We start from the raw sequence: 27,539 nt of genomic DNA on the forward strand, positions 1-27,539 counted from the left end.
GTTGTACGCCGGCTCCCTCGGCCAATAACGTGAGATGAGTGCCGCAACCCCAGAGTCGGTCATGACTGGACCTAATGGTCAGGGGTCCCTTTACCTTTACCTTTAGACCTTGTCCAGTGTCTTGTCTCCTCTGGTTGCACATTTAACATGCTGATAGAACATTGGGAGCACAGTCTTAAGTTTAGTTTGGTTGAAATCCCCAGCAATGATGTGCACAGCTTCAGGATACTTGTCTTGCTGGCTGCTGATAATTTAGACTATTGAATCAAGATTTGAGAAGAAACAGCATAATTCTTGCCAGGATTATTATTACTATTATTATTAATTTCATTTCCATATATACTCCTTTATATTATTAAGAAAAAAATCTCAAAGCGGTTTACAACACATTAAAACATCAAATCAATCAATCCAGAATATAACCTTGTTGAATAAAGTCTAAATATAAAGTATACATTCAAAGCAACAAATTAAGAGGAAATGAAAATATTATCTTAAAACATTTCAAAAGAAAACCTTACTAAAGGAAGTCAAATATAAAATGCACATTTCAAACAGCATAATTAGCAAGAGGCTATAAAGATTATCATACGCATACAGACTAAATAATGCATGTTGGAAATGTAAAGAAAAAGAGGGTACCTTCTATCAAATGTGGTGAGTTTGTAAGAAAGTGAAGGTTTCCTGGAAAATGATATATAATGAACTTTTAAAAATGTTGAAATATACATTTGTAAAGAAGCCAGAAACCTTCTTATTGGGTATTGTAGGTAGAGAAATACATAAGGAAGATAAAACATTGTTTTTGTATGCAACAACCGCAGCAAGAATATTATTGGCCCAAAAATGGAAACAGGAAGAGATCCCAACCAAAGAAGAGTGGCAGGTGAAATTAATGGACTATGCCAAGTTGGTGAAACTAACTGGGAAAATTTGGAGCCAGCAGGACCAGACCTTTTTGAAAGACTGGAATAAATTTACATTGTATTTGAGAGACAATTGTAAACAATTGACATCGTTAGTAGGGCTACAAGAAGTTTTGTAAGGTTAGAGATATCAATTATTATCAACATGGTGTTTAAATGGTGTATTTAAGGTAGTAATAATAATAGTAATAATAACAAAATGCAACATCAGAGTGTAATTAGGAAAACCATTAGTTGAGGAGGAGTAAGTCTCAGGCCAAGATGGCCAAGTGGTTTTTATATATTATATGTAAGATGGATGTTTTGTCAATTTTTTAAAACAAAAATTAATTTTAAAAAAAATAAAATTATCATAAGCATAGAACATATCTGCTGCTGTCGCTACCAATCCTGCCAACGGTGGTTTATGGCATGTGGAGGCTGTGGAAGCTCTGACCCGATAACTTGGGACTGCATTAAGAGACCGCCAAAATGGTCTCTGGCCTTTTCAGCAGCCTTGGCTTTTTGTAGCTGGAGTCAGTCAGGTCCCTGCCTTCCCAGGCGTGGTGGGAAAAGGCCTGAGAGGCATGGGACAGATTTTCAGGGCTCTCCCTCGAGATGGATTGGTGCTCCTGTTTGCTGATCTATGTATGATTATGAATGCCTTTTTTTAAAGAAGAAGATTAAGAAGTTGGAAATTAAGAAGGGAAAAGCTTAGAAACAAAACTAATGATATGAGCTTGAAATCTGCACTGGGTCCCTGCAAATGATTTCACACCCCTGTGGGTGCAGATGTTTTGTCTCTCTAGTCCAGGGCACCATGAAACTTGACCAGGTCACTACTCACCTTTACCTGATTCTATCCAATCACATTTCTTACAGGTAACTCCCCATCAGATGAGTCTGAGGAGCGTGAGCGAGATCCCAGGGTCCTGACGTTTCCAGAGTACATAGCCAGCTTGTCAGAGTCAGGAACCAAGCGCATGGCAGCCGGCGTGCGCATGGAATGCCAGAGCAGAGGCCGCTGTCCATCATCCTGTCCTCTGTGTCATGTATCCTCTGGCACCGACACTGCACCCGAGCCTATCCTCCTGGAGGTCACCAAAGCAGCACCCATTTATGAGCTGGTCACCAACAATCAAACTCAGAAGGTGAGTGGCTATATATGGGTGGCAGGACTAAATGTAGTATCAGTGGCTGCAAATAAGTGAGCATTCTAAAGGGGGACAGGCTACTCTCTTACTCGGTCTAAAGTATTCAAATTTTCATATAAACAAGATTATCTGAAGGGGGCAGAGGGAGTGGGAGAAGACATGGTGACATTTCCAATCTTCTCAAACCATGATGGCTAGAAACAGACTTGAAGCGGAATAACTGCAGTCAGCATAGCAGTGCTTATTAAATTCTCCCCATCTGAATTTCTTTCTAGTTACAGGTAGGTAGCCATGTTGGTCTGAGTCGAAGCAAAATAAAAAAAATTCCTTCAGTAGCACCTTAAAGACCAACTAAGTTTATATTTTGGTATGAGCTTTCGTGTGCAAGCACACTTCTTCAGATACACACGATACATTCAGGTGTATATCTGAAGAAGTGTGCTTGCACACGAAAGCTCATACCAAAATATAAACTTAGTTGGTCTTTAAGGTGCTACTGAAGGAATATTTTTGAATTTCTTTCTGTTTGCAGAAGAAGACTGATATGTTAATGGCTTGCTGGTCTTCTATTATTGAATTCTGAACTTCTGTTTTGATCACTACACCTGTGCAGGTTTGTTGCACATTGACTCAGTGACCCAGTCGTAAACCAAACCGTGGCTTAGTGTGAAATGAGCAAACAATTTGCAGCCCCCTCAACAAAATTTGTCAGAAGTGCCCCCCCCCCCTGCTTTGCAGGCTTTGGGTAGGATTAAAATTCAGCCCATGGCGGGGATTTTCTTGATGTTCCTCCTGTGCTTTTCCTCATTCCTGTTCTCCTCTTATTTCTCCCTCAGCTGTTGCAAGAGGCCACCATGAGTTCCCTATGGTGCTCAGGCAGTGGGGACGTCATCGAGGACTGGTGTCGGTGTGACTCAAGTGCCTTCGGTGCTGATGGGCTCCCAGCCTGTGCTCCCCTCCCGCGCCCTATGTAGGTGTCCTCCTCCCCACCATCAGTTTGCAGAACTGAGATTTTGCTAAATGTCTTTTGGGAAACGTGGCCTCATTTGATATTGTTCATTGTAGCAAATATTATTCCACCACCAGAAATAAAGAGGAAAATAATGCCCAAACAGAGTTACCTCTCGAGTCTCTTTCACAGAATCATGGGGGTGATGGTGGATTTGATCAGACGGTTCCTTTTTGAATCTGGTGTGGGAGAGAAGGCACCCGTGGCCTGATCTCCATGCCTGCAGCTCCTGACAGGCCCCATAATGCTGTTTGGAGCCCAGATGGAAGCAGGGTGTACATTGCAGTGTACATCAAAAAGTGCAGGCAGGCACTGGCTTTCTACTCTGTTGCTTCCAAAGGGAAGTGTATTTTACCGGTGTCTGTTTTTTATTGGGTCGTAAGAGTATTTCACGTGTATGTTTTATTGCTGTTTTTAGGATATTCTGTTTATGTCATGAATTTTCATGGCAGGAAAAGGGCAGGATGCAAAAAGTAAATATTAAATCGATATTGTAGTAAGCCTGCAAAGAAGGCTATAGGTGCAAAGGCAAGCTTTTACTGTCCACCAGGGTAAAAAAGCAGCAACAACAACAGCTGTTGGGAGTTCAAGGTTTCCGTGTAACCAGCTTGATGCTGGTTCTTTCTATATTTCATTTTGGACTTCTCCCGAGGAGTGCAGGGCAGTGGTCATTGTCCCATTATGCCCTCACCGTGAGAAGGTAGGTTGGGCGGAGGTGTCGTAATGGAACGGAATCTGAATCTGCCTGCTGGATTTAGAGTGTCCATTTAATTGTCCCCATTTTGGGTTCTGTGCGAGGTGTGTGTCTGAAAGGTCTCTAGTTGGGCCCTCCCCCGCCCACCCGCTTTGCATTGCGCACCAAAGACAGAGTGTGGCAAAGTGCGCCCTGTACATCTCATTAATGCACTGGCTTGAAGGTACTTGAATAAGCAGAGCACATTATTATTTGAGCACCGTTGCTTAAGCATCACCAGGTGCTCTGTTGAATACAGTACAGTGAAATGAAGGCAGAATGTGTGTGGGGGGGTACTCTATTGTCAGAATTTCACTGAATTTGAGTCGGCATTCCCATTGACATCGTCAGGACAGTTGATGGCGCTCGCCAAGGGTTACCCATAGCCTGACCTCTGTTTTTGCTCTCCCCCTGTAGGCTGAGGTTGTCCACTGTTCATGAACCTAGTAGCTCCCTGGTAGTTCTGGAGTGGGAGCATTCGGAACCCCCAATTGGAGTACAGATCGTTGATTACCTCATCCGCCAGGAGAAGGTGACGGACCGCTTGGACCATTCCAAAGTGGAAACTGGTGAGTGCAGTTTGGTCTTTTATAAATGCATTTACATAATTATTTTTGAAAATTTCTAAACAGCGTCTTTCATCCCAAACATGGATTCCAGGGCAGTGTGCATAAAAATTAAATACTGATGCAATATAACACCGTATTGTTAAAGGTAAAGGTACCCCTGACTGTTAGGTCCAGTCACGGACGACTCTGGGGTTGCGCGCTCATCTCGCTCTATAGGCCAAGGGAGCCAGCGTTTGTCCGCAGACAGCTTCCAGGTCATGTGGCCAGCATGACAAAGCCGCTTCTGGCGAAACAGAGCAGCGCACGGAAACGCAGTTTACCTTCCTGCGGGAGCAGTACCTATTTATCTACTTGTTTTTGAACTGCTAGGAGGACAGGCGCTGGGGGAGCTCACCCTCGTCGCGGGGATTCGAACTGCCAACCTTCCGATCTGCAAGCCCTAGGCTCAGTGGTTTGAAGTAGGGCTAATACTAAATCACAGTGTTGCCAAAGTAGTTTGTTCCAGTTTAGACAACAAAATAGAGCTCTCTCTGTAAGAGCATATGAGGAGCTCTGCTGGATGAGACACAAGGCCCTTCTGGTGCAGCTTTCACAGTGGCCAGCCAGGGGGGGGGGCGGGACCAGAGCACCATAATAATCTCCCAGTTGGCTTGTCCAGCGACTGGTTTTCAGAAGCATACTGTGTCTGGCAGTGGAGGGAGAACATAGACATCCTGTCTAGCAGCCACTGACTGTCTTATCACCCACTAATTTGTCCAACCCCGTTTTAAAGTCATCCAGGTTCCAACCCAAATCCAAATCCGAGGGCCTTCTCGGTAGTGGCACCCGCCCTGTGGAACGCCCTCCCATCAGATGTCAAAGAGAAAAACAACTACCAGATTTTTAGAAGACATCTGAAGGCAACCCTGTTTAGGGAGGCTTTTAATCTTTAATAGATCACTGTGTTTTATTTTTCTGATGGAAGCCGCCCAGAGTGGCTGGGGAAACCCAACCAGATGGGTGGGGTATAAATAATAAATTATTATTATTATTAAGGGACCCAGGTGGCGCTGTGGGTTAATGCACAGAGTCTAGGGCTTGCTGATCAGAAGGTCGGCGGTTCGAATCCCTGCAACGGGGTGAGCTCCCGTTGCTCAGTCCCAGCTCCTGCCAACCTAGCAGTTCAAAAGCACATCAAAGTGCAAGTAGATAAATAGGGACCGCTCCGGCGGGAATGTAAACGGCGTTTCCGTGCGCTGCTCTGTTTCGCCAGAAGCGGCTTTGTCATGCTGGCCACATGACCCGGAAGCTGTCTGCAGACAAACGCTGGCTCCCTCGGCCTATAGAGTGAGATGAGCGCCGCAACCCCAGAGTCGGACACGACTGGACCTAATGGTCAGGGGCCCCTTTACCTTTATTATTATTATTATTATTATTATTATTATTATTATTATTATTATTATCCATTTTTAAAAACCATCATTATGATCATAAGAATCTCCATCGTTTCCTCAACCGTTTGAGCTAGGAATGGCTCCCTCCACATTCACCAGAGCTTGGTCCCCACAAAGAGGTCCATAATGGGTAGATGGGAATCAACAGGAGGGTTTGCAGCAATTTCTGAGGACATTAAAAAGTTTCCTTCCCCTTTATGTTTAAATGGCAAGCTTTGGTTTCATTGTGCCTCAGTATCAGCCTGGCTGTGTCTGACTTGAGAATGAAGCCCCTAATCGCCTGGGAATGATGCCACAATCATATGCCATCATTTGCAAAGAGTCAGGACATTTTATGAAGGGAAATGGATGCTCCCATATTGGTCACCCTGTTCTGTGCTCTACATCATGATCACACTCATTTGGGTTTTTCTTACATTGTCTTTTTGTGCGAACAATTATACAGGACTCACTTTTAGAGTTGCTATCAAAATTCGGTTTAAAGCAAAATTCAAGGTTTGAGTTTGAGGTTCGTTCTCATGTAAAGCACCTGAGGAATCTCAAAGGAAACAAACATTGGATAAAAAGTTCCAAATTTCTCAGGGCAAATGGAGGAGGGGAATTTCCAGTACTTCCTTACATTGCCATCGGATTTGAAATGAATTTGGAAGTTCATCCTCTTGTGGATTATTTGATGAAATGTCAAGGCTTGTGGTTTGTTTCTTTGCTCAGTTCACAGTACTGGTTGTGTCCTTTAAAGCCTCAAGCAATTTGGGACTGGGTTATCTAAAGGGCAGCTTCCTCCCATAGGAGCCTGTCTACATTCTTCAATCACCACAGGAGGTTTGGGCTCTCTGCCCTTTAAGGTGTGATGGGTAGGGACACAGGATAGGAGCTTCTTGGTGGTAGCACCCAGGATGTGAAATCTGTTGCCCTGTAAAAAATTTCTGACCTCTTCTCTCCCTGCCTTACAGAGCCAGTAAAGCAATCAGTGCTTGTTTGGCACACCCTGTGAACGTTGCTGCCAACTTTTCTGTTACTTTTCTACGTTTAGTTCTGCTGATTGCTGCTGGATGGCTTTGATTCTTATTGATTTGCTTGTTTAAGTGATTGCTTCTATTTGGGGGGTCGCAGCCACCCTTAAGGGTCAGGAAGGTGGGGTGCAAATATCTTAAGAATTAATTGCCAAAGCGGTTAATCAAAAGCAAACAGCTTTGGTTGCCAAACTTCTCTCCAGCTTCAATTTATTATTATGTTATGACTATTACTATGGTATCTATATACTTATTATTATACCACCCTTTTCCTCTGACAGGGACTGAAGGTGTCTTACAGATAAAAGTGAGACCAGCTAAAACCCCAATAATTAAAAAGCAATTAAGCATTGTGGCGATTGCTTAAAGGGTCCCCGGACGTTTGACGGTCTATTGACCCAATACCTCCCTCGCCTATTTCTTCCCTTTGCTGCCACCAACCAGTATATCTGTGTACTGGTACACAATTGATTTGAACTCAGTCAGTTGAACAGTGAACAAAACAATTAAGTTTATTTATTGTGCAGATCTTACAAGCATATCAACTCTTATTGGTTTCTCAGTTATGTTTACTTTAAGCTTAACCGTTAGTCTTAGTTCTCCCCCTGTTCTCCCTGACTGAAATTCTCTTCTTAACTCTTATAGATTCTGCCCCACCGCTCACCTCACTAGCTTCTCTAACCCTCTATTTCAAAATCCTCTCTACCTCTCTCATCAAATCCACCTCAACTCAACTCCTTTTATCTCCCTCCTGTCTGCCTGCTTCCCCTTATATACCCCTGCTTCTGCCTGGAGAGCTCCCATTGGCCGTTTACCTCCCTGGCAACTTAACTCTTTCTAGACCCCTAGAGGTGAAACGCCACAAGCATTAATACACACACACATATAATACAATTTATTAAAAACATAAAAAATAATATGATTTATTAAAAACTTGCAGACATTTCCTATCCTCCTCTGTCTTCCTTGCTCCTTGTCCATCTGCATTATCAGATAATGGCTGGGTTGCCTGTTTCCCTAGAGACGGTGCTGAGTTTTGTGGATGACATCATCTCTGGGGCCAAGTCGCCCTGCGCCATGCCAGCGCAGGTGCCTGACAAGCTGTCCGCCACCATCTCTTTGATCATCCGCTGCCTGGAACCTGACACCACCTACATGTGAGTAGCAATGCCAGCTGCTGACTTGTCTCGAGCCCACAGCAAAGGGGAATAGACATCTTTTGAATTAAGATAAAGGTGCAGGAGATGCAGGGCACAATGGCTCATGCAGTCCAAACCTGTATGCTGCATGTATCTGGTGATATTTTCTGTTCCGTCATCAGGTTCACTCTCTGGGGTGTGGATAACACAGGCAGACGTTCAAGGTCGAGTGACGTGACCGTGAAGACTCCTTGCCCGGTGGTGGACGATGTGAAGGCCCAAGGTAACGCTGCTGCTTCAGAGACCTGCCCGTTGGCAAAAGAGGCTTCTACATTACAGTGCTTCAGTATTTTATTTTTAACATTTTGTGTGTGTGTGCGAAACCTATTCCTGCATCTATAAATTTTAGGGTTTCGGGTTGAAAAATGATGCTTTGAAAATGCACAATATATTTTCTGGTATGTACATCTGTGTTGCAAGTTGCAGAGCTAGGTTGCTGGTAAAGAGCTTGCAGGAGCTCGTCTTTGAAATCCTTGTTCCATCTTCACTGTTGCACTGAAACACAAAATGCCCCCTTGCCCCGCTTTCCAAGGGTGGCTGTTTCCCCAGCACTCTCCCTTCTCCCTTCCCAAAGATGCTGTGCTGAGGAGGGCAGCTGTGATGGGGAAATGCTTCTTTCCAAGAGGTGCTGCTTGAACTCCAGACTACCTTTCACTAGGTTGATCAACATTTCACCTTCCCTTTTTGTTTAAATCCAGAAATAGCAGACAAGATCTACAACCTCTTCAATGGCTACACTAGCGGGAAGGAGCAGCAAACGGCCTACAACACCCTGCTGGACTTGGGCTCACCAAGCCTTCACCGGGTCCTGTACCATTACAACCAGCACTACGAGAGCTTTGGGGAGTTCACCTGGCGATGTGAGGATGAACTGGGACCCCGGTAAGATGAGACCTTCTGTGCCATGCCGGTTGTTTCAAAGTTCTTGTCACTAGCCTTGACATCTTTAAGCAGCAACATGTAAAATGGAAAAGATACTGGGAGTGTGTCTATGCCACAGCATGGCTTAACTGGTTTAATAGTAGTTACCTTTCCCCATAGCCGTTCGAAAGCACGTCAAAGTGCAAGTAGGTAAATAGATACCCCTCTGGCGGGAAGGTAAACGGCATTTCCGTGCACTGCTCTGGCTTCACCAGAAGCGGCTTAGTCATGCTGGCCACATGACCCGGAAGCTGTACGCCAGCTCCCTCGGCCAGTAAAGCGAGATGAGCGCTGCAACCGCAGAGTCGTCCGCGACTGGACATAAGGGTCAGGGGTCCCTTTCCCTTTCCCCAAGGAGTGTTGGGAACTATGGCTCTGTGAGGAAATAAGAATTCCCAACATAATTGCCCATATCATCACCAAACTGGGATTCATAGGATTCTTTGAAGGGAGTCATAACAATTAAACTGATATAAAAGGGGAACATGTGTAGCATTGTCTTGTCTTTTAGTTCAGGGTAGTGACACACGTTAGATGCCAGAGGACTGCAAAAAAATAAAGAGTGCTTGATTCATTTGCACACCCAACCAACTTGTATCAATAGACAAATTACCGTATACCAAATGTAGGGGTGGAGGTGTCTACCTTACTCTTTTCCTGGCTACGGATGAGCTTTATTCTTACTAGTAAGGGATGTTTTTTTAAAAAAAAAAGATTCAAGAGAGATGTAAGAGTTAATTCCCTTTTAAAAATATAAACTCTGAAATTAGAGGAGTCGGGTGGTGTCAAGTTATTGGCATCCAGCAGCATTTGATGGAGATCATTTCATCCGTCTCTAAGGATGATGATAAAACTTGGGTATCCAACTAGATGCTTGGATCAGCTGCCTGCAGGTGGATCAAATGCTCTTGTGAGTGACAGGGCAAACGACTTGCAGGTTCCACCTTAACCAAGAGACTGGCTGCTCAGCTTCAACATTTTGTCCTCAATGCACTCGTCATCTTGCATACCAACAGTCTCCCTCCTGCTTTGAGGGCTGGAGGGGACAAAGTAATAGGGCTTTTTCACCCTGGAAGCACTTTGGAAGAGGCACCGCAGCTCCTTGTAGTATTTATCCTCATCCTGTTTTTGCCTTTGGTCCAACGCATTTGGCAAGTGTTTGTATTGTTTCAAAAATCTACACAACCTGCATGATTCTGAGCAACAGTGGAACCAAAGAAATGGAGGTGGGGGTGTGCATTGCAGGAAGTGAAGCCCCAACCCCCCCTTTAACTCTCTTGGAGCCAAACTCAATAAGAAGACAGAGATCTGTAACTGGAGTTCACTAGTTGTTGTTTCAAGTCTGGTTTTTTGTTTTTTGCCAAAAGTCTCACTGGGTTCAAGTCCCTTGGCACTTCATGATACATGTTCGGCCCCTTCCCTCACTCTACAAATGCTGTTTTCCTAATGAAAATCCCTTTCTAACATGCTGTTTACTCCATTAAGGAAAATCTATGTGTTGCAGCTTCAGAGGATGGGTTTCACTGGGGAAATGTTGTGGGGTGGGGTGGGGTTAGCTCCACTGTAGACTCAATCCAGATTAGAGACTTTCTTTTCTTTTCTTTTTTTGCCAAAATGTAAAGCGATCACTGTTCCCCATCATCTCATGTGGTTTGGCCCTGGAAAGACTCTTGAGAGGGAGGACTCTTCATGGCTTCTTATGCTTTGCCATCCTTGAGCACTTCTTCAGCAACCACTTGGCTTTCAAGTTATTTCCTAGCAACAGTAGTTGCCATGACAAAGAACAAGCACCCAACAAAAAGCTGGGATGCTGGTAACGCTGACATCTGGAAGCTGAAAGGCTGCAGGCTTTTGCCATGGTGACACTTGAGCCAAACATCTGGCTTATATGACAGTGAGAGGTTAGTGGCAGTCTGTCAAAGAGGAATCTTGGAGAGTACAGTCTAGCCTGAACCAACTTACATCTTGTGTCCCCAGTCTTCCTCTCAGGAGCTCAGGGTGGTATCCATGAAGCCTTCTGCCATTTTGCTCTTTCAACAATCCTGCATGGTACATTGAACTAAAAGACAGTTGCTGGCCAAAGCCCATCCAACGAGCTTTGTGATGCAATCAGACCACTGTGCCACACTGGTTCTGATATCTTGGAGAGCTCAGATATCCAGGGATAGGGAACATGTGGCTCTCTAGATGTTGTGCTCCCATCAGCCCCAGCCAGCAGGCCCAATGGTCAGGGGTGATGGGTGCTGTAACCGAACAACATCTGGAGGGGGTCCCATTCCAACCCTGCCACCATATTATTAAATTCAGAAATATTTCAAGCAGTTCGAATTGTTTCATGCACTCAGTCACTCATACAGCAATCATAGTGACAGTTAAACTCATTTCACCTGCATGCTGACCTCCATAGCCTGTTTTAGGGGTCAATGTGACACAATGGCTGGGAAGAATTTGGGGGGGGGTATTATGTGAGGTGGGGGGGAGTGCTGAAGTTTCACTGACCTCCAGGAGGTGGGCAGAAGCACAGCTTTAATTAGGAGGTGGTTCAAGGGCTTCTTAATTTCTCCACCTCTCTCTCTCTCTCCCCCCCCTCCAATTTAAAAGTTCAGCCATGGTTCAACTGAGCCAGCAACACATCAGACTTTGGAAATGAGGGCTCAAACATCTTTGGGGAAGATGCTGAATAATAATAGTTGCCATCTTCCCCCAACCCAACCCCGTACAATGCCATTGTCCTGTACAATGCCATTGTCCTAACGTAGCATGAAATGTATTTCCCCCAGAACATCTGTCTTGAGCCATAGCAACAGTGCTTTTTTCTGGGGGGTGGGTATGCAGGGGCACGCATACCCATAAACATTTTGTGAATCTTTGTACTTTTATTTATTGTATTTATTTTTTCAGAATTGAACTATAAAATGGTGATTTTCTTGACTCAAAATGAGAGTACCCCTAAACATTTTCTTTAGAAAAAAAGAAGAAGCACTGCATAGCAACATATGTTCTATAAGAAAGTCAGCAGGAGGGTTTTGCTATGTTTTAAACTTGAAGCAGAGAACTGTACCCTGAACATGTATCCCAAAATACAAACAAATGTTCCAATCCAGCAAACAGAGGATGCTAAATTAATGACTTGATGCAGAGGCTGTCCAAGGAGGGTGATGCAGAAGGCTCAGGTGCAACTCCTGGCTTTTCCAGGTGGGACTAGAGGAAAAACTGCCTTGAACCCTGGAGAGTGGCTGCCATTTTGAGCAAGCCACACCCACCGACCCGACCCTGACATCATACATGGTGTTGGGTGGGAAGTGGGAAGCAAGAGAAAGAAATCTGAATGTTAAAATGCAGGCTCCTTTCTGGCTCCCCTCATTGGCAGCAGGAGCTTGGGAAACCCACAAAGCATTTTGACAAGTGGGCAGGACAACCCACCTGTCAATCATGTGACCTAATGACACCAGCTGATCGACAGTTGTTTGACCATGCCCCCTTGTCAAACTTGGCCACTAAGGCTAACCTTGATAAGAATCTGAGAAAGTCCTCCACCGCTGGTGTAGATGTTGGATTGATTCAGTATGAGATTGTTTCCTGTGTTCCTGCTTAGGCCCATTTCTACTTCCCTTCCATTGTCTCTTTCTGTCCTCTCTAGAAAAGCTGGTCTCATTCTCTCCCAGCTTGGGGACCTCAGCACCTGGTGCCATGGCCTCTTGCAGGAGCCCAAGATTGGACTTCAGCGTATGTCGCTCAAATTCCTTGCCTGCCGTTACAGTGAGATCAAGCCATACGGATTCAGCTGGATGGAGCTGAGTCGGGACCTCAAGAAAACATGCGAGGAGCAGATGTTGAGTGTCCTCTACAATGACTATGGGGACAGAGACAACTGAGAGGAATCAAGGAAAGAAGACAAAGGACTTCCTCAGAGTCGGGAGGAAGACAGGGAGTTTGTAGGTGCAGGATGGGGTGGGTTTTGTACACAGATCTTCAGGGCATCAGATAGATCTCTAGGACAATGTTTAGCCAAGGAGAGAACTCACTCGCACATTGGTTAGCCTGGCTTGACATGGTCAACAAACTTCTGACATTTTCAAGCTATGTGGGGCCCAGTGGGTGGTGTTTGGTATTTTGGGTGGGGGGGGGGATTGGTTTCCTAAGTTTGCCAATAGGTTCCTCAGAGTGGTGTGGGGAGACAAAGGGGCGCGTGTGTTGTGTTTTGGGGAGGAAAATACTCCTTCACACTGGGGTACAAAAGTGGCAGTCTGCTCTCTTCCCACACCCAGTATAATTTCAACTGAACAGCCAAGGCCAAGAAAATAGGGGGAATCGTTTTTTGGGACTGAAAAATGGAGGAAGAAAAAATGGAGACAGGTTCAAAGGAAGGTATAAAATGCTTGGAATGAGATGGATTAATATCCTAACTTTTACAGAGGAAGGTTTGTGCTGCCTTATGGTTTCAGCTGCTCTCTACCATGTCTCCGTTAAAGCAGGCACCTCCTCTTATCCATGCCACTGTAGCTAGATGTAGCTAGAGTTTCTCTATCTGTGGCCCCCATGGCTGCCTTTATGGCCTGTGACTTGAATGTACTTCGTTGGGATGCATCAGGATCAGCTCAGACACCGCAAAGTTGCAGAGTGGCAGGACCCGCAATATAGCACAGACGCTTCCTTAACTTAATATGCTGGGGACGAGACCAGGATCAGAGACTACAGCATATAATGAAACTGGATTCTACCACCAGGAAATGAAAGTAGAATAAATTATGCAAGTATAATTTGTTTATTTGGTTTTTTTAAAAAAAAAAACCTGGATAGCTCAGTTGGTTAGAGCATGATGCTGATAATGCCAAGGTTGGAGGTTCAATCCCCGTATAAGACAGCTGCATATTCCTGCATTGCAGCGGGTTGGACTAGACGATCCTCAGGGTCCCTTCCAACTCTATAGTTCTGTGATTCTATAATTTTGTACTTCACTTATGAGATAGAAACTTGGAGGCAGAGGATCAAATGATTTGTACCACGACACTGCCTTCCAGCCTATGTCAACAGGTGCTATGACTATATAGCGAACTGTGAGACAAGGAAGGGCTTGCAGTGATCAGTGCATCAAGATGGGATGAGGGTCACAGGGGGCTATGAAGAGGGAGGGTCTTCATTTGTTTCGGGAAGCCTCTTCCCACACGTCTTTCTTATGTCCTTGTGTGCACAGCCAATGCAGATGGAGATGAGATTCTGAACATACAGCATTGTAGGTACCAAGAACCCAGGGATATGTAGTTTTCCAGCAGATGCAGGGTACTCAGTGGGGATGTTGGGTACCCTGGGAAGTAGCTTGGTGTAACTGTGACATTGCTGAGTGGTGAAGAATTGATTTGCTGAAGAGTTTTGTCTGCCGTCTACTCTCTCTCCTCCCCTTGGTTGTCTTCAGCCTGCTCTACCATCTAGAGGGTGGGGATTGTGGCTATGTAGAGCCAGTGTGGTGTAGTGGTTAAGAGTGGTAGACTCGTAATCTGGGGAACCGGGTTCGCATCTCTGCTCCTCCACATGCAGCTGCTGGGTGACCTTGGGCTAGTCACACTTCTTTGAAGTCTCTCAGCCCCACCCAACTCACAGAGTGTTTGTTGTGGGGGAGGAAGGGGAAGGAGAATGTTAGCCGTTTTGAGACTCCTTCGGGTAGTGATAAAGCGGGATATCAAATCCAAACTACTACTACTACTACTCCTCCTCCTCTTCTTCTTCTTCTTCTTCTTCTTCTTCTTCTTCTTTTGCTAAGCAAATATCCCAGGTGCAAGGAGCCCCGGGACTTACTTAGTGCCCTGGGTGCCTCTGCTGAGGACTCAAGTGCCCTCAAAGCTGGCTTGTCCCAGGGTTCCTTAACGGCTTAGGGGTGTGCACAAATTCGGCTAGCATTCTGGAGCCAGAGAGGAACTTCTCAGGGAAATTATGGGCAGGAGAAATTTGAATTCTAAACCAGGTAATAATAAAATACAGCTACATGACTAGAACCAATAAAATTGGGAAGGGCCTCCTATTGGTTTTAATTTGCTGGTGGTGACATGAATAATGAGATGGGCCCAGGGAACATAAGCTGTTGAAGGAGGCAAAGCTGCCCCAAACACTCTTGATCTTTGAGAAGGGAGCACATGTGGAGCCCTCATGGCACAACTTTAGCATCTCCCCCGCCCCCCCCCCCTGCCCCTGCTCAACAAGTCAGAAGCTAATGGTTCTTTTTCAGGTATTTTGGCAGCAGGTAGTTTACTGGAATTAGGTACCACCAGCGTCACGCCATGGCAAGCTTTGTAACAATGGTCGCCTGGTGCTGCGGGTGTCATTTCAGATTTCATGCCAGATTCAAGCAAGTTAGTTCTTGGATCCATTCAAAGTCAAATTCTGAAAGGGGGGGGGGAGTGTTTCTTGTTACTACTCCTGCATCTTTTCCCTACAGGTGACAAAACAGCTAGGGAGTAGTTTTGGACAGAAAAAAACAGCTAGAGGAGGAAGAATGAAGCACCTTTCACAATTGCAGTCTTTGGCAGAAGCTTTTTACTTTAAACCAAAAAATTGTTGGGAGACTGTTGCCTGCATCCAGGTACCCAGCTTGGCCTTCAGTGTGCAAGGGCCAGGGAGTCAGTGCAGGGAAGCACCTTCCCATTTTGCCTCATGGCAAAACAGGGCAGGCCATGCCTGTAAAAGGGTCCATCTCAGTGGCACCAAGGTCAGGGAAGCTCTGGGTTGGCGGTGGTTCCACCACTGTCCCCCCTCCCCAAATGGGCCACCACTGGCCCATCCTGTCCTGCATCCTGTTTTCAAGGGTGGCCAGCCAAATCTTCTGGACAGCTCCCCGTTGTTTGTTTCCCAGCAACTGTTTTTTCAGGAGTACGCTTGCTCTAAATTTGGATTTTCCTTTTTTCCTATCATAGCTAATAACTAAGGGACCCAGGTAGCACTGTGGGTTAAACCACAGAGTCTAGGGCTTGCTGATCAGAAGGTCGGCAGTTCGAATCCCTGCAACGGGGTGAGTTCCCGTTGCTCGGTCCCAGCTCCTGCCCACCTAGCAGTTCGAAAGCACGTCAAAGTGCAGGTAGATAAATAGGGACCGCCCCGGCGGGAAGGTATTTGGTGTTTCCGTGCGCTGCTCTGGTTCGCCAGAAGCAGCTTTGTCATGCTGGCCACATGACCCGGAAGCTGTCTGCGGACAAACGCCGGCTCCCTTGGCCTATAGAGCGAGATGAGCGCCGCAACCCCAGAGTCGGACACGACTGGACCTGATGGTCAGGGGCCCCTTTACCTTTACCTTTAGCTAATAACTACAAATAGAACCATCTTCTGTGTGTGGAGTGAGTAGAGTTGCCCAGATTCTACTCAGTACTAGCAATATCTAAAAGTAGTGCTAGATGTAGCAGGTTCCTTACAAGAGACAAGTGGCTGCTCTTTTTACGAGTTGTTGTATACAAGGGGTGACTGCCAAGAGAAGAAAATGTTAAGGTGACTTCCTCACATTCAAGGCATGCTATGCTGCTAGCTGCTGAATATCTCCAGCAGAGTGGCATAAGTGGTCCCTTTGTTCCTTCTTTTGTCTCACCAAGATGTGATGAAGAGGCATATAGTCCGCTGCCCTCTTCAATGTAACCTGAGTACCCTCAGTCAAGTTGCCTGTAGTCTGTTCGGCTATAGACTGTAGCCTGCCTATTATCTGTTAGATAATAGAAAATGGTACATGATAGTCTTTCTGAGTCCATCATATTTCTCAACGGTATAAATTAAAAATATAGACAAGAAGTTGCATGGAAGAAAGGGACTTTAGCCCAGCAGGAATTTGGTCGTAACATGACAAATTCACTGGTAATGACACAGTGACAGAGTCAGAGTCCGTCCCCTGTTGAGTGCTCTGGGGAGGGCAAGCAGCTGCTTCTCCTTGCCCCTGATGGGAGAATATCTAGCAGAGCTGTTACTCACTATAGAAGAAGCCCGGCAGCGCAATGCTATGTCTACTTAGAAATAAGCCCTATTGAATTCAGTGGGGCTTACACCCAGGTGGATGAGGTTAAGATGGCAGACCTAGGTTAAGGCACTGTGTATTTTAATGGAAATATTCCAGAAGGGAAAATGTGTGCTTATTCTTAGATGATGCACACCCCTTTTGCAGCCAGGCACCACCTTAGAAGATGAATTCTCTACCATTTGGGAAAGGAGAAGGAATGTCTGTTCTAAGATGACGGTGCTGCCACAATTTTTGTAGCTACTTGTACTAAAAATAATGAACGGGTTTGAAAAACTGCTGCCAAATTGATTGGGACACCTTCTAAAGAGATTCACAAATTAACTGACTAAACGAGATGCCTCTAATTCCTCACATCACTTCCATGCACAGCCATGCTTAGTCTCTCATAGTCTCTTTCTCTTGCCCCCACCCAACACTTTTCTTTTGCCAGGGCTCATCTAATGCTCAAGTCCTGCTCCCAAAATCAGTGACAAATTTCTGCTTGAAGAAGTTTGGGAGTTCCTTGTTGCAGAATTCTGAACTTCCACCCCGAACAATGCAGGTTCCCTCTCTGAATTGCTTAAATAGTTCCCTTACAGTCGTGTGTTTTTTGTTACTAATTTTGCAGGTATTGTTCACTGGATTTTTATAGCTTTGGAGTGAAAAACTGACATTATAGCATTGTGGGACCACAATAGGACCCAATACCCCGTGCCCATTGCCACTCACAAAGTAGGCCCAAGAATGCTAACATGGGATAATTATTTAAAACTTCCTGTTAATGTAAATCAAAAGAGCGAGCTTACTGTTAGCATTTGGGGGCTTTTTTCACATCAGATTCTGCCATTCGTTTTAAAGTGCAGTGCTTTATTCTGCCAGTTTCCCAAGGCAGACTTAGCTTACGATCCTAAGCTTTAAGAACAGCACATGAAAAAGGGGCGCCTGAGCAAGGGCTGCAGCTTTTCCCAAGGCAACTTGAGAAAGCCAGTGTGGTGTAGTGGCTAAGAGCGGTAGACTCGTAATCTGGTGAACCACTCCTCCTTGGGCTAGTCACACTTCTTTGGTCTCTCAGCCTCACTCACCTCACAGAGTGTTTGTTGTGGGGGGCGGAAGGGAAAGGAGATTGTTAGCCGCTTTGAGACTCTTTTGGGTAGTGGTAAAGCGGGAAATCAAATCCAAACTCCTCCTCTTCTTCTTATTCTTCAAATTCTGCAGCCTCAGCCACATCTCTAATCCTCACTGCAGCTTCCTCCCCGCAATTCAGGTCACTCATCCAACTCCTGCTTCCTTTCTGCAGACCAGCATGCAGTTTCACCACCAAACACACACACACACACGCACACACTTCTGCTTCTACACTCCTCTGCCCTTAAATCCCCCCTGCTCCATTATATGGCTGGGGGGGGGTCAGGGCCAGGTCTCTGTTTTAAACCACTTGTTTAAAACTGGCAAACAGGAGTTCCACCATCTTGGATACGGTTGCTGCCATACAGGGTTTGTTTGCACATACTTGGGTTGGGCCATTGAGCTTGCACAGTAAATTTCAAGAAAGTCCATCATACAGGGATGCTAGTTCTTTTTTAAAAAGAGAAAGAAGAAATGCACTTGTCCGCAATCTGACTTCTCATTTATTATGGAAGGATAAAACTGAAGAGGGTTCCCCCCCCCCCTTTACTATTATTTCTTCAAGATCTTGTACTGCTGTATTTGCATGGTTACCTTTTGCTTGTTGTGAGATTATTTTGGTTATCAATACGATTGGGTCAGCTGATTTTCCCCTCAAATGTCTTATTTACTAAAATTCTCATTTCTTGGTGTTCTCTTAAAAATATGAAGCAAAGTTTTGCTACTGTAGATCGATGGTGGCTGGGGCTGGTGGCAATGTCAGGAAAGTCAGTATTATTATTGTTAGATTCTTTTTTTAAAACGTTTCAAAGTAATAATTGTAACACTCTGTAAAATCCAGATTACCATCTAACTGAATATTAAATGGCGCTGTTAGTAATTTGTGGGGTTAGGAAATTGCAGTGTCTCTTTATATTTTCAAACCAGCTGACATCTATTTTCCCCCCTTTTTGGTGTTGGATGAAATATTTAGGCTATACTTCCTTTGCTTTCAAACTTAATTTGCTCATTTTATTAGTTTGCCAAGAAAACCCTGCACATTTTTGTCTACTAATGGGGGTATATTTTCAGTCGGAGTTTTAAATGCAAACCCCTCCCATTCAAAAGTGCCCCTCATCCCATTTTGAGTGGAACTCAGGCCCCTTGAAATCCAGATCCGGTTTGAAATGGGGTTTGGCCCTTTCTGATAGCCAGCTCTCCTTAGCCAGCTTCTCCATACTGTTCCCAAGTAACACCACCTTTATGCTGCAGAAGAGCACAGCAGGAATGGGTTTATCGTTTTCTCTGCCTCCCAAATTGAATTAGGAGACAGGCAAAACTACAACCCCTGTGCTCTGCTGCTGTCATTTCATCCCAGGGAGCACGGGATTAAATCTTTTTTTTTTTTGCCTCCGGATTCAATTTGGGAGCCAGAGGAAATGATATATTGCTTTTGAGAAAATGGCACTCCACTTAAGGGAAGTCCAGAAAGGACAGCTCCAGCAAGTTTTCCTTCTTGTTGCTTGAAAAGGTGTTGGGTGGTTTTTTTTTTTTTGCATGGCATAGGGGAGGCATGCTTCATCTATTCCCCCCCCCCAAAAAAAACCTTTTTGGGAAATCTCCTCCCCCCCCCCAAAAAAATATATCCAGCTTTTGCGAGAGCATTTTCCAGGAAAGCTTAAAATGACAGAAGGAAAAAGGGTTTTGAGGCAAATGGGGTGAGGGTCATACAGAGACCAGGATATAGTTCTCATCCATTGAGGGCTCCAGGCACACTTCCAAGCCTGCTTTCCACATTTGCATGCTTAATAGGATGTAGGATTCAATTAGATCTATTAGAATAACTGTGTGTGAGAGAGAGAGGGAGGGAGGGAGAGACTTGTCTCCTGATCCAGAGCTGAAATCTCTTCCCATCTGAAGTGCCCACCTGTCAGCACCCTGCCTTTTCATGACCTTGCAGCGTTCCAGTTTTCTTCTAGCGAACACAGCGAACGAACTTGCTTGTTTCAGTAAATGAAAATCAGCATTACATTATAACAGGTGAGTCAATGGCAAATGAAAACTTGCGGGTTTGTGTTTTATTTCCTTGGTTAAATCTGCTCAAATGATGTTGCTGCCCATTTGTCGGCTGATAATGCCTTTCTTTGCAGACAGTACTTCCGCTTTCGAGTCACAGGCAGCACAATGGGGAAAGACACGAGGATAGGTAGATTATTTATTTTCATAGATTTTTATAAAAAATAATTATCAAATACAAATAAAATAAAATAGCAGCAGCCTCAATTGTGAATAAAACCCTCCCTCAAAAAGGGGACAAGATGCTCCGAGTTGCTAAAGGAAGTCCCATATCCCTTGAACTGTAAAAATAAGCAATTCACCCAAATGAATTTTCCCCGCGGGCCTACCATCGGCTTCTCTGGCTGTATGTGGCTTCTTCATCCTAAACCTTCAGCACTGTCCTTGGGGGAATGAACAATTTCTTAAACACTGGAAGTTATTAATACTGGAATGCCTGTTTTAGACGAACTAGAAAGCTGTCTGGTAGCCGGGTGACTCAAGAGGGCTACCAATCAGGTATGTACATTTTTGAAGTCTGGAATCTCTGCTGAAGGAGTTGTATAGGAAGCAACTGGCTAAGGTGTCAAAAGACACAGCTGCTGAGAATGTAGGGTCACATTTCTCTAATACATCAGAAAATAAACCCCCAACTCAGCCTCCGTGGTGAACCCTTATTATAATGGGACAATTTATATGAAGATAATGTCCCAAACCCAGAGCTGGTTTTGTGCTTTGGAGCACCTGCACTTGCCATTGGATGTGTTTGATTGGACCAATTTTTGCTGTCAAACCCTTTTAAATAATAATAATGATAATGATGATGATATTAAAACACGTCTACAGTCTACACATAGAGGTTCTTCGTTAGGTGCAGCAGCTCTGAGCAGTAATCAAAACTAACTTCTGCATAAATCTCTGGTGAGAAGAAGCCTTTACCTGGCTCAGAAATCAGACATTATTTCAAAAGGAATATGGTCTACAAAAAGCTGTTCTCTTACAGTGTCTCGCAGCAGCTTCGAATGGTACCTTGCTGCAGAGGAATAGGAGAAGCTTCCTGTTCTTCCACAAAAAACCCCACACCTTACTCAAAACCTTCATTGCCTCCCACCTGGGGGACGCGTGTGTTATCTCTGTGCCAACGGCTTGCATGGCTCCCATCATGGAAACGGTCTGGAGCCTGAATTTTGGAAGTGATGCTGGTGTAGAGGAACAGGAAGCATGCTGAACTTGTGCAACCTGTGCTTGTGCAGCACAATAGCGTCCAAAGCAACTCTACGCAACTTGTTCTTTTGTACCCAGATGAGAAACAGCTTCCTGGCATTTTCTCTTCCCTTTACAGGCAGTGAAATGGTGCACCTAAACAAATTGGAAGTGTCTCGCGGGAACTCTCGTCTTAGGTGGCATGCTGAGTTTGTAAAATGAGCTATGTTGCTTCATATGCCACCATCCTATTCAGCCAAGTTCCTTCCTGACCGTCAGCCGCTCTGATGGGCTGCAGCCAGACCTCACTCTCTGGTGAGTCATACATGTGTTTCCAAACAAGTTACTGTCTCCATACATTACATGTTCAGGTATATGTGTGTGTGTGGGGGGGGGGTGTCGGGTAGCCAACAACCTTGGATGCACATCTAAACGTAATCATAGAGTTGTAGTTCTGAGGGGCCCCAAGGGTCACCTACTCCTAAGCAGCTTTACAAATCACCACTTTTACTACTACTGGTCTACGTGGTTGCAGGAAAGCTGTACCAACATGATCCTCCCCTTGCCTGACTCTCCCATGCAACTCCTCTCGCCAACCATTTCATCTCAGCTGCCTCCAAAACTCGACACAAGCCGGGCCTGCAAGGGGGTGGGGTGTGGGGCTTTATTGAAAAAACTGATGGGGGAAGGGGAAACTCTCTGTGCATCGTACCTCCACTCCTATCGCTATTGATTGGCAAATGCACGTTTCCCAGTTCAGCATGCAGTTTTGCCCTTATTAGCCTTTAGGTCATGAGTATTTGTTATATTCCAGGCTGTGATTCTGAAGCATCACATAGCATTAGGCAATTCCAATCCAAATCATATAGCAGTGAGGCCCAGAACCGTCTGAGCCAGTGTCTTCCAACAAGAGTGCCTGGCAGAAATTGCTTAATTTCAGGGTATTTTTACAGCAAGGTTGTGCCAGCCACCAAATGGTACGCTTCAAAATGCAGGTGCTAGTTTTAGGCGGAGATTAGGAGGAGGAGGAGGATGAATGAGCTACATGCCCCTTAGGGCACACATCGTGGTGTGTCTCGGAAGTGGCACCTGGGGTTGGTGTGGGTAGTGCTGTTCCCAGGCCAGCTGCAGCTTGTGACATTTCAGAAGTTTGTTTTATGCAGGATGCAACAACTGCTTGGTGGTTAGATGAAACGCATGCATCTCTGGGCAAAATGTATTATATATATGTATTTATATACAGTGGAACCTCGGTTTATGAACACCTCGGTTTACGAACACCTCGTTTTATGAACTTTCGGTTTACGAACGTCGCAGACCCATCTGGAACGGATTAATTCAGTTTCCTTTACTTTCAATGGGAAAGTTCGCTTCAGTTTATGAACAGACTTCCGGAACCAATTACACCCATGCTTCAGGTTAAGTATGCTTCAGGTTAAGTACTCCACAGACCCATCTGGAACGGATTAATCCACTTTCCTTTACTTTCCATGGGAAAGTTCGCTTCAGTTTATGAACGCTTCAGTTTATGAACAGACTTCCGGAACCAATTGTGTTCATAAACCGAGGTACCACTGTATATATATATAAGCAGCTGCAGGTTAGCCTAAACTGCCTTAGGAACAGGTTGGGTGGGAAGTTTAACTCATTCGCTCCCTGCCCCAGGCCCAACGAAAATCTCTGAAGCTGCCAGTTGCATTTCAAGGCAAGCTTTAGCTTGTGCCATTTGGAGCGTCCCTTGAAATGCTAATGCCGGGCTTCACCATTGCCCTGTGAAACTAGAGGGCAACCTATACCACCATGCATTCCTGCAGCAGCTGTGCCTGGTAGAGAGCCAGCTCTCTTGCGGGTGTGTGTGTGTGTGTGTGTGTGTGTGTGTGTGTCTTGCTCTGTCAGGACTGATCTTCTCACTGTGAGAATGCACTGGTAACACTCTGCAGAATAAAACTTGTCCAGAGCAAACATCTACCACATGGTGTTCTGGAGCAGTAAAGTATCGCAGTGTTGTGTGCATTCTAGAGCAGGGATCACAACAAAAACAGATTTCTTTTGGAGGGGGGTGGACAGGCAGTTCCTTCATCTGTGGAGGGTTTTTCCTTTTTTGAATGTGTGTGGGGTGCTTAGGCATGCTGTGTGTGTTTGTGATTGAGAAATACATTTGGGCAGAGAAAGGGAGAGCTGCATGTGTGGTCTGCAGGTGGGTGTGGCAGGAAAGGAGAGGTAATTGTGTACGGCCTGTGAGAGATGTATATGGTATATGTTTGAGCATGGCACCAGTATGTGTGTGTCAATATTGTGTTGTTTCCGGAATCCGGAGCAGCAGAATGTACATGACTCCCCATTGGAATGACTGTACTCCTCCTAATTTTGTGTTATACCATGGCAAAAAACTTTTGTGACTGGTGCCCACAGCACTAACCTGGATTTTGAAATGTGCCTGCAAGTCCAAAAAGGTTGGTGAACCCTGTAGTTCAGCAGTAAAAGCCCACAAAAGTTGCCCATTAGACTATGTGAAGCACACCTGGGTCCCCCGTTGCAGGACTGGAAGAATCTCCCACCTGTGTTCAAACAGGAAAGCTTTTTAGAAAGCTGTGTCTTTCTGGACACAACATGGCAAACACACTCCTGGATGGGAAGGAAGGCTAGGATAGCAAAACTGAAGACGAGTTACTTGTAGGCTTATCTGCAAGTCTCCCCTGATGTATGGGCCCAGTACAGTAATGACCGTTCCCCACATAAAGGAGAGGCACATTTTGTGCAGTCGCGCGCAGCCCCCTGGGATCCCCGAGGCAGCCCTGGAAGTTTGGAAGCCGGCACTGCCAACCTGGGGCTGGATACTGGTGTTCTCCACCCACTCAGTTAGCCGTCCAATCCAGCTCAGGGAGGCGTTGCCGGGGGGATTGGCCAGGTAGGAACAGGTAACCTTACCTTGCACACGGTGGAAGGTGAGCCATTCTCAGGAAGCAGCCGATGGATTCACAGCTTTCCCACCCTCCACTCCCTAATTTAATACTTGCATTACAAGTTATTCCTTCCACAGGCGTACACGCACACAGGCGCTGCTACAACAAGGCTGCTGTTGAAGGGCCGGAAAGGAATTTCCCTGCATTGGCAGGTTTCGCCTTTCCCGTAGCAATTCGTCACAACTTGGCGGATGCAGGCCTTGGGTGGAATCCTTTAGTCATTTACATAAATGGGCAGGGCGTGGGGGCGGTGACCCCCCCCCCCCCGCCCCATTGCGGCGGCAATAACAGGGTTCCTGTAAATGGGGCAGGGGGGCATTGACCATACACATAGGCCATCATTGCCCTCCCCCTCCAGCGGCTGCGATCGATTTGGGCTTGAACATATGTTCTCCAGAGTTAGCCCAACCCCCACACATGCTGGCCAACCCTGAAAATTACCCCACCCCTGGCTGGGGGCTGGGAGGGATATACGCCCAATGCCTGCACCAATACATCTGAATTCTTAATAAAGTTGTGGCCAATTTTAATCCCATCAAAACGTGGTCTTGTGTCATTATTCCGCTCGAGGGCTGCCCGGGGTTTTGGGGGACTCCTCCTGACTGCGCAATGTTAAGTTACGGTACTTTAAAAACAGTGCTCTTTTTAATGTTCGAATGTGCAGATTTTCTGTTGTAGCCTTTGGCCTTTATAGGTACCAATTATCTGAGACTGGAGGGGATCTCCTGTTACACTGAAGAACCCATCTTGTGGTCAGTTTATGCAGTGGGCAGAATCAAATGGTAAAGCTTTTCCTGGACTGCACCACTAATATTCTCTGCCCATAAGGAAAAACAAATAGAATGTCAAGGAGAAAGGGGGGGCTGGAGGGGGCCTTCAAACATGCAATCTTACACCAGAAAAACAACAACAACAACAACAACAACAACAACAACAACAACAACAACAACAACAACAACAACATTAATACTTGACTCTGCCGTTCGCATAAACCAGAAATCCCTCTGCGTCTGACACCAAGTTTTCTGGTGTCCCATACTTCACAGCAGCACATTTTAGCTTAATGATCAGCAAATAAAAATATAATATAGATTTGTAATAAAATTATGCTTAAATATTTGCAGACAAATCACTTTTCCCTCTCTTCCCACCCCCACCCCCGCATTTGCAAAAAATCAAGCCCTAGACAGTGAATGAGGGTAGCCGGGCAGACTGACAAAATTCAGAGCAAAGACAGTTGTAGGTGGCAAACCATTTATACAGTAATGCACTGAAGGCAGCCTCAGGGGCCTGATCCAGAGCCAGCTTGCCGGCAGAGCTGACAAGGCTGTGGAACAGGCCTTTGGCCGGCACCTTGATTCCAATGGGAAAGAAGCTGAACGGGTGTTGTAAGGCTGTTTGCTTCCTCTCTGGCACTCCTTCCCCTCACTTGCTCTCTGCCTCCTTGTCATTGCTTTCTTTCTTCCATATGGACTTCTGCCTCCCACAGCACCAGGTCTCTGTGCCCCTGCGTTCCACTGGAGTCCTTCCCATCAGCCCTGCGTTCCCGCTCCTCCACAAGCGGCCCTGGCTGCTGTCATTGGTTCTCTTCTGCGGCTGGGTCTCGACAGGTGCACTCGTCCCGGTCACAGCCAATAGGAAATACGACCACCTGGGGAGAGTGGGCAAGAAGCTTGCTTAGGGAGCAGAGTGCAGCCACCTGAAAACAGGTTCCTCACTTGGTATTAACAGCCAGAATGAAAAAGCAGGCAAAATTAGTGCACTAAGCATTTTGCTGTTCTCTTGGAAGCTTTTCAAATTTTCTCATTCTGACCTGATAAAAGGGCTATTTGAGCTATTTGGCCTTTGAGACCAAACTCTTTGTCTGACCTGAATCAGTTCAAATAAACCAAAAAAGGAGGGACTGACTGGGTATTTTGCAGTGATGCCCAATGTCTCACTCCAGCCCTACAGAGTCAACCCTTCTCAGCTGTTTTGTTTGGCTGCTGCTCAGAGGAAGCTTCGCCACCACTGTGTTTCCTCAACCCATTGACCTCTGCCATCCAGCAAAACTCTTCCCTCCCTCAAGAGGGGAAAGGGCTCCAGTTGGCCTCCACTCTGGGCACAAGGCAACATCCCATCTCTAGACCAAGATCCCAAGAGCTACACTCCCAAACGCTTCTCTTCTTTCTGAGCAATGAAAAGAAAAATGATTCAAGATGCACAACAAAAAGGATGGAAGAGAAGAACCAGACTTGTGCCTCTCTGGAGTGAGGACTGACTCAAGATCTTTTGTACAGATAACATGCAGGTGGCAAGAGAATATGATCAAGAAGAAGGAACTAAGCTGAGTCCCAACCCAAAGGAGACTGGCCATGTATGATTTACACAGGAGTGCAAAATAACAAAAAGATCCCAGCCAACGTTTAAGACTGACCTGATGTTAAATGCCAACAGGCTGGGGTTCCCATTAGAACTCCTATAATTCCTGTTTTAAAATAGCTGCCTGGGTTGCCAGTTCATTTCTCGGTCCAATTTAAGGTACTCACACCAATGTTTAAAGCCCTAAATGTCTTGGGTACCAAGATCTTCTCTACAGACTTTGGTGTTAAGATTAACAGAGGAGGCACTCTTGGTAGCGCCCTCAGATGTATTGGGGGGGGGCAGGGGGAGACCTGGGGAGAGGTCATTTTCTGTGACAGCTCCTAAGATGTGGAACTCGCTTCCCCACCAAGATGCATCCGGCATGTTCATTGTATAGGTTTCTTTACAGTGGCCTTTGACACTTGCGAGATATATTTTTAGGACACACTCTAGTTGTGATTGTAATTTGTTTTAAGCTGTTTATAATGCTGTTGTTTTATGTTGCTGTAGCCCACTCTTGAGACCATCTGGTGAATCTAACACAGCCATAGGCAAACTCGGCCCTCCAGATGTTTTGGGACTACAACTCCCATCATCCCTGACCACTGGCCCTGTTCGCTAGGGATGATGGAAGTTGTAGTCCCAAAACATCTGGAGGGCCGAGTTTGCCTATGCCTGATCTAACAGCAACAGCAGCCTCTTAAGAAGCTAAGAAAGCAAGATAACAACCTTTCAATGGATCAACCGTTTGACACCAAATATAGGGCTTTCATCCTCCTATACCAGCTATTTCCTCCTATACCAGAGATTTCTACTTTCCTGGAGCAATTTCCAAACTGACCTGTCTGTCCTGTGATGCCTGCACATCTGCCACAGACTCTGAACACGGAGAAATGGGTCTGGGGTGCACACGCATGCTCCACACTGGCTATGCTCAAGGTGCTTGGGTAGTCAAGAAATAGGCAGGTG

The 27,539-nt window shown here is 45.6% G+C and overlaps 2 protein-coding genes across 3 annotated transcripts in view; one reads left to right on the plus strand and one right to left on the minus strand.

The window, feature by feature from the left end:
• Positions 1 to 13,694, plus strand: part of ASTN1 (astrotactin 1) — a 207,507-nt gene extending 193,813 nt beyond the window's left edge. Inside the window, exons 17-23 of one of the 2 annotated variants that reach the window (XM_035123692.3) lie at positions 1,788 to 2,056; positions 2,896 to 3,029; positions 4,219 to 4,370; positions 7,838 to 7,973; positions 8,138 to 8,238; positions 8,714 to 8,897; positions 12,577 to 13,694. In XM_035123692.3, coding sequence (XP_034979583.3) covers positions 1,788 to 2,056; positions 2,896 to 3,029; positions 4,219 to 4,370; positions 7,838 to 7,973; positions 8,138 to 8,238; positions 8,714 to 8,897; positions 12,577 to 12,811 — 1,211 coding nt within the window. In that variant the 3' untranslated portion in view covers positions 12,812 to 13,694. Of the gene's footprint in view, positions 1 to 1,787; positions 2,057 to 2,895; positions 3,030 to 4,218; positions 4,371 to 7,837; positions 7,974 to 8,137; positions 8,239 to 8,713; positions 8,902 to 12,576 lie in introns of those variants that run through there. The other variant, XM_088673677.1, reaches the window with a different exon arrangement.
• An 11,621-nt stretch (positions 13,695 to 25,315) lies between these two features.
• PAPPA2 (pappalysin 2) overlaps positions 25,316 to 27,539 on the minus strand; it is a 133,999-nt gene continuing 131,775 nt past the window's right edge. Inside the window, exon 22 of the mRNA XM_035123579.3 lies at positions 25,316 to 25,878. Within this exon, the coding sequence (XP_034979470.3) occupies positions 25,804 to 25,878 (75 nt within the window). The 3' untranslated portion in view covers positions 25,316 to 25,803. The remainder of the gene's footprint in view (positions 25,879 to 27,539) is intronic.

The sequence above is a fragment of the Zootoca vivipara genome, chromosome 7 (genome assembly GCF_965207765.1).
Source record: "Zootoca vivipara chromosome 7, rZooViv2.hap1.1, whole genome shotgun sequence".
Lineage (NCBI taxonomy): Eukaryota > Metazoa > Chordata > Lepidosauria > Squamata > Lacertidae > Zootoca > Zootoca vivipara.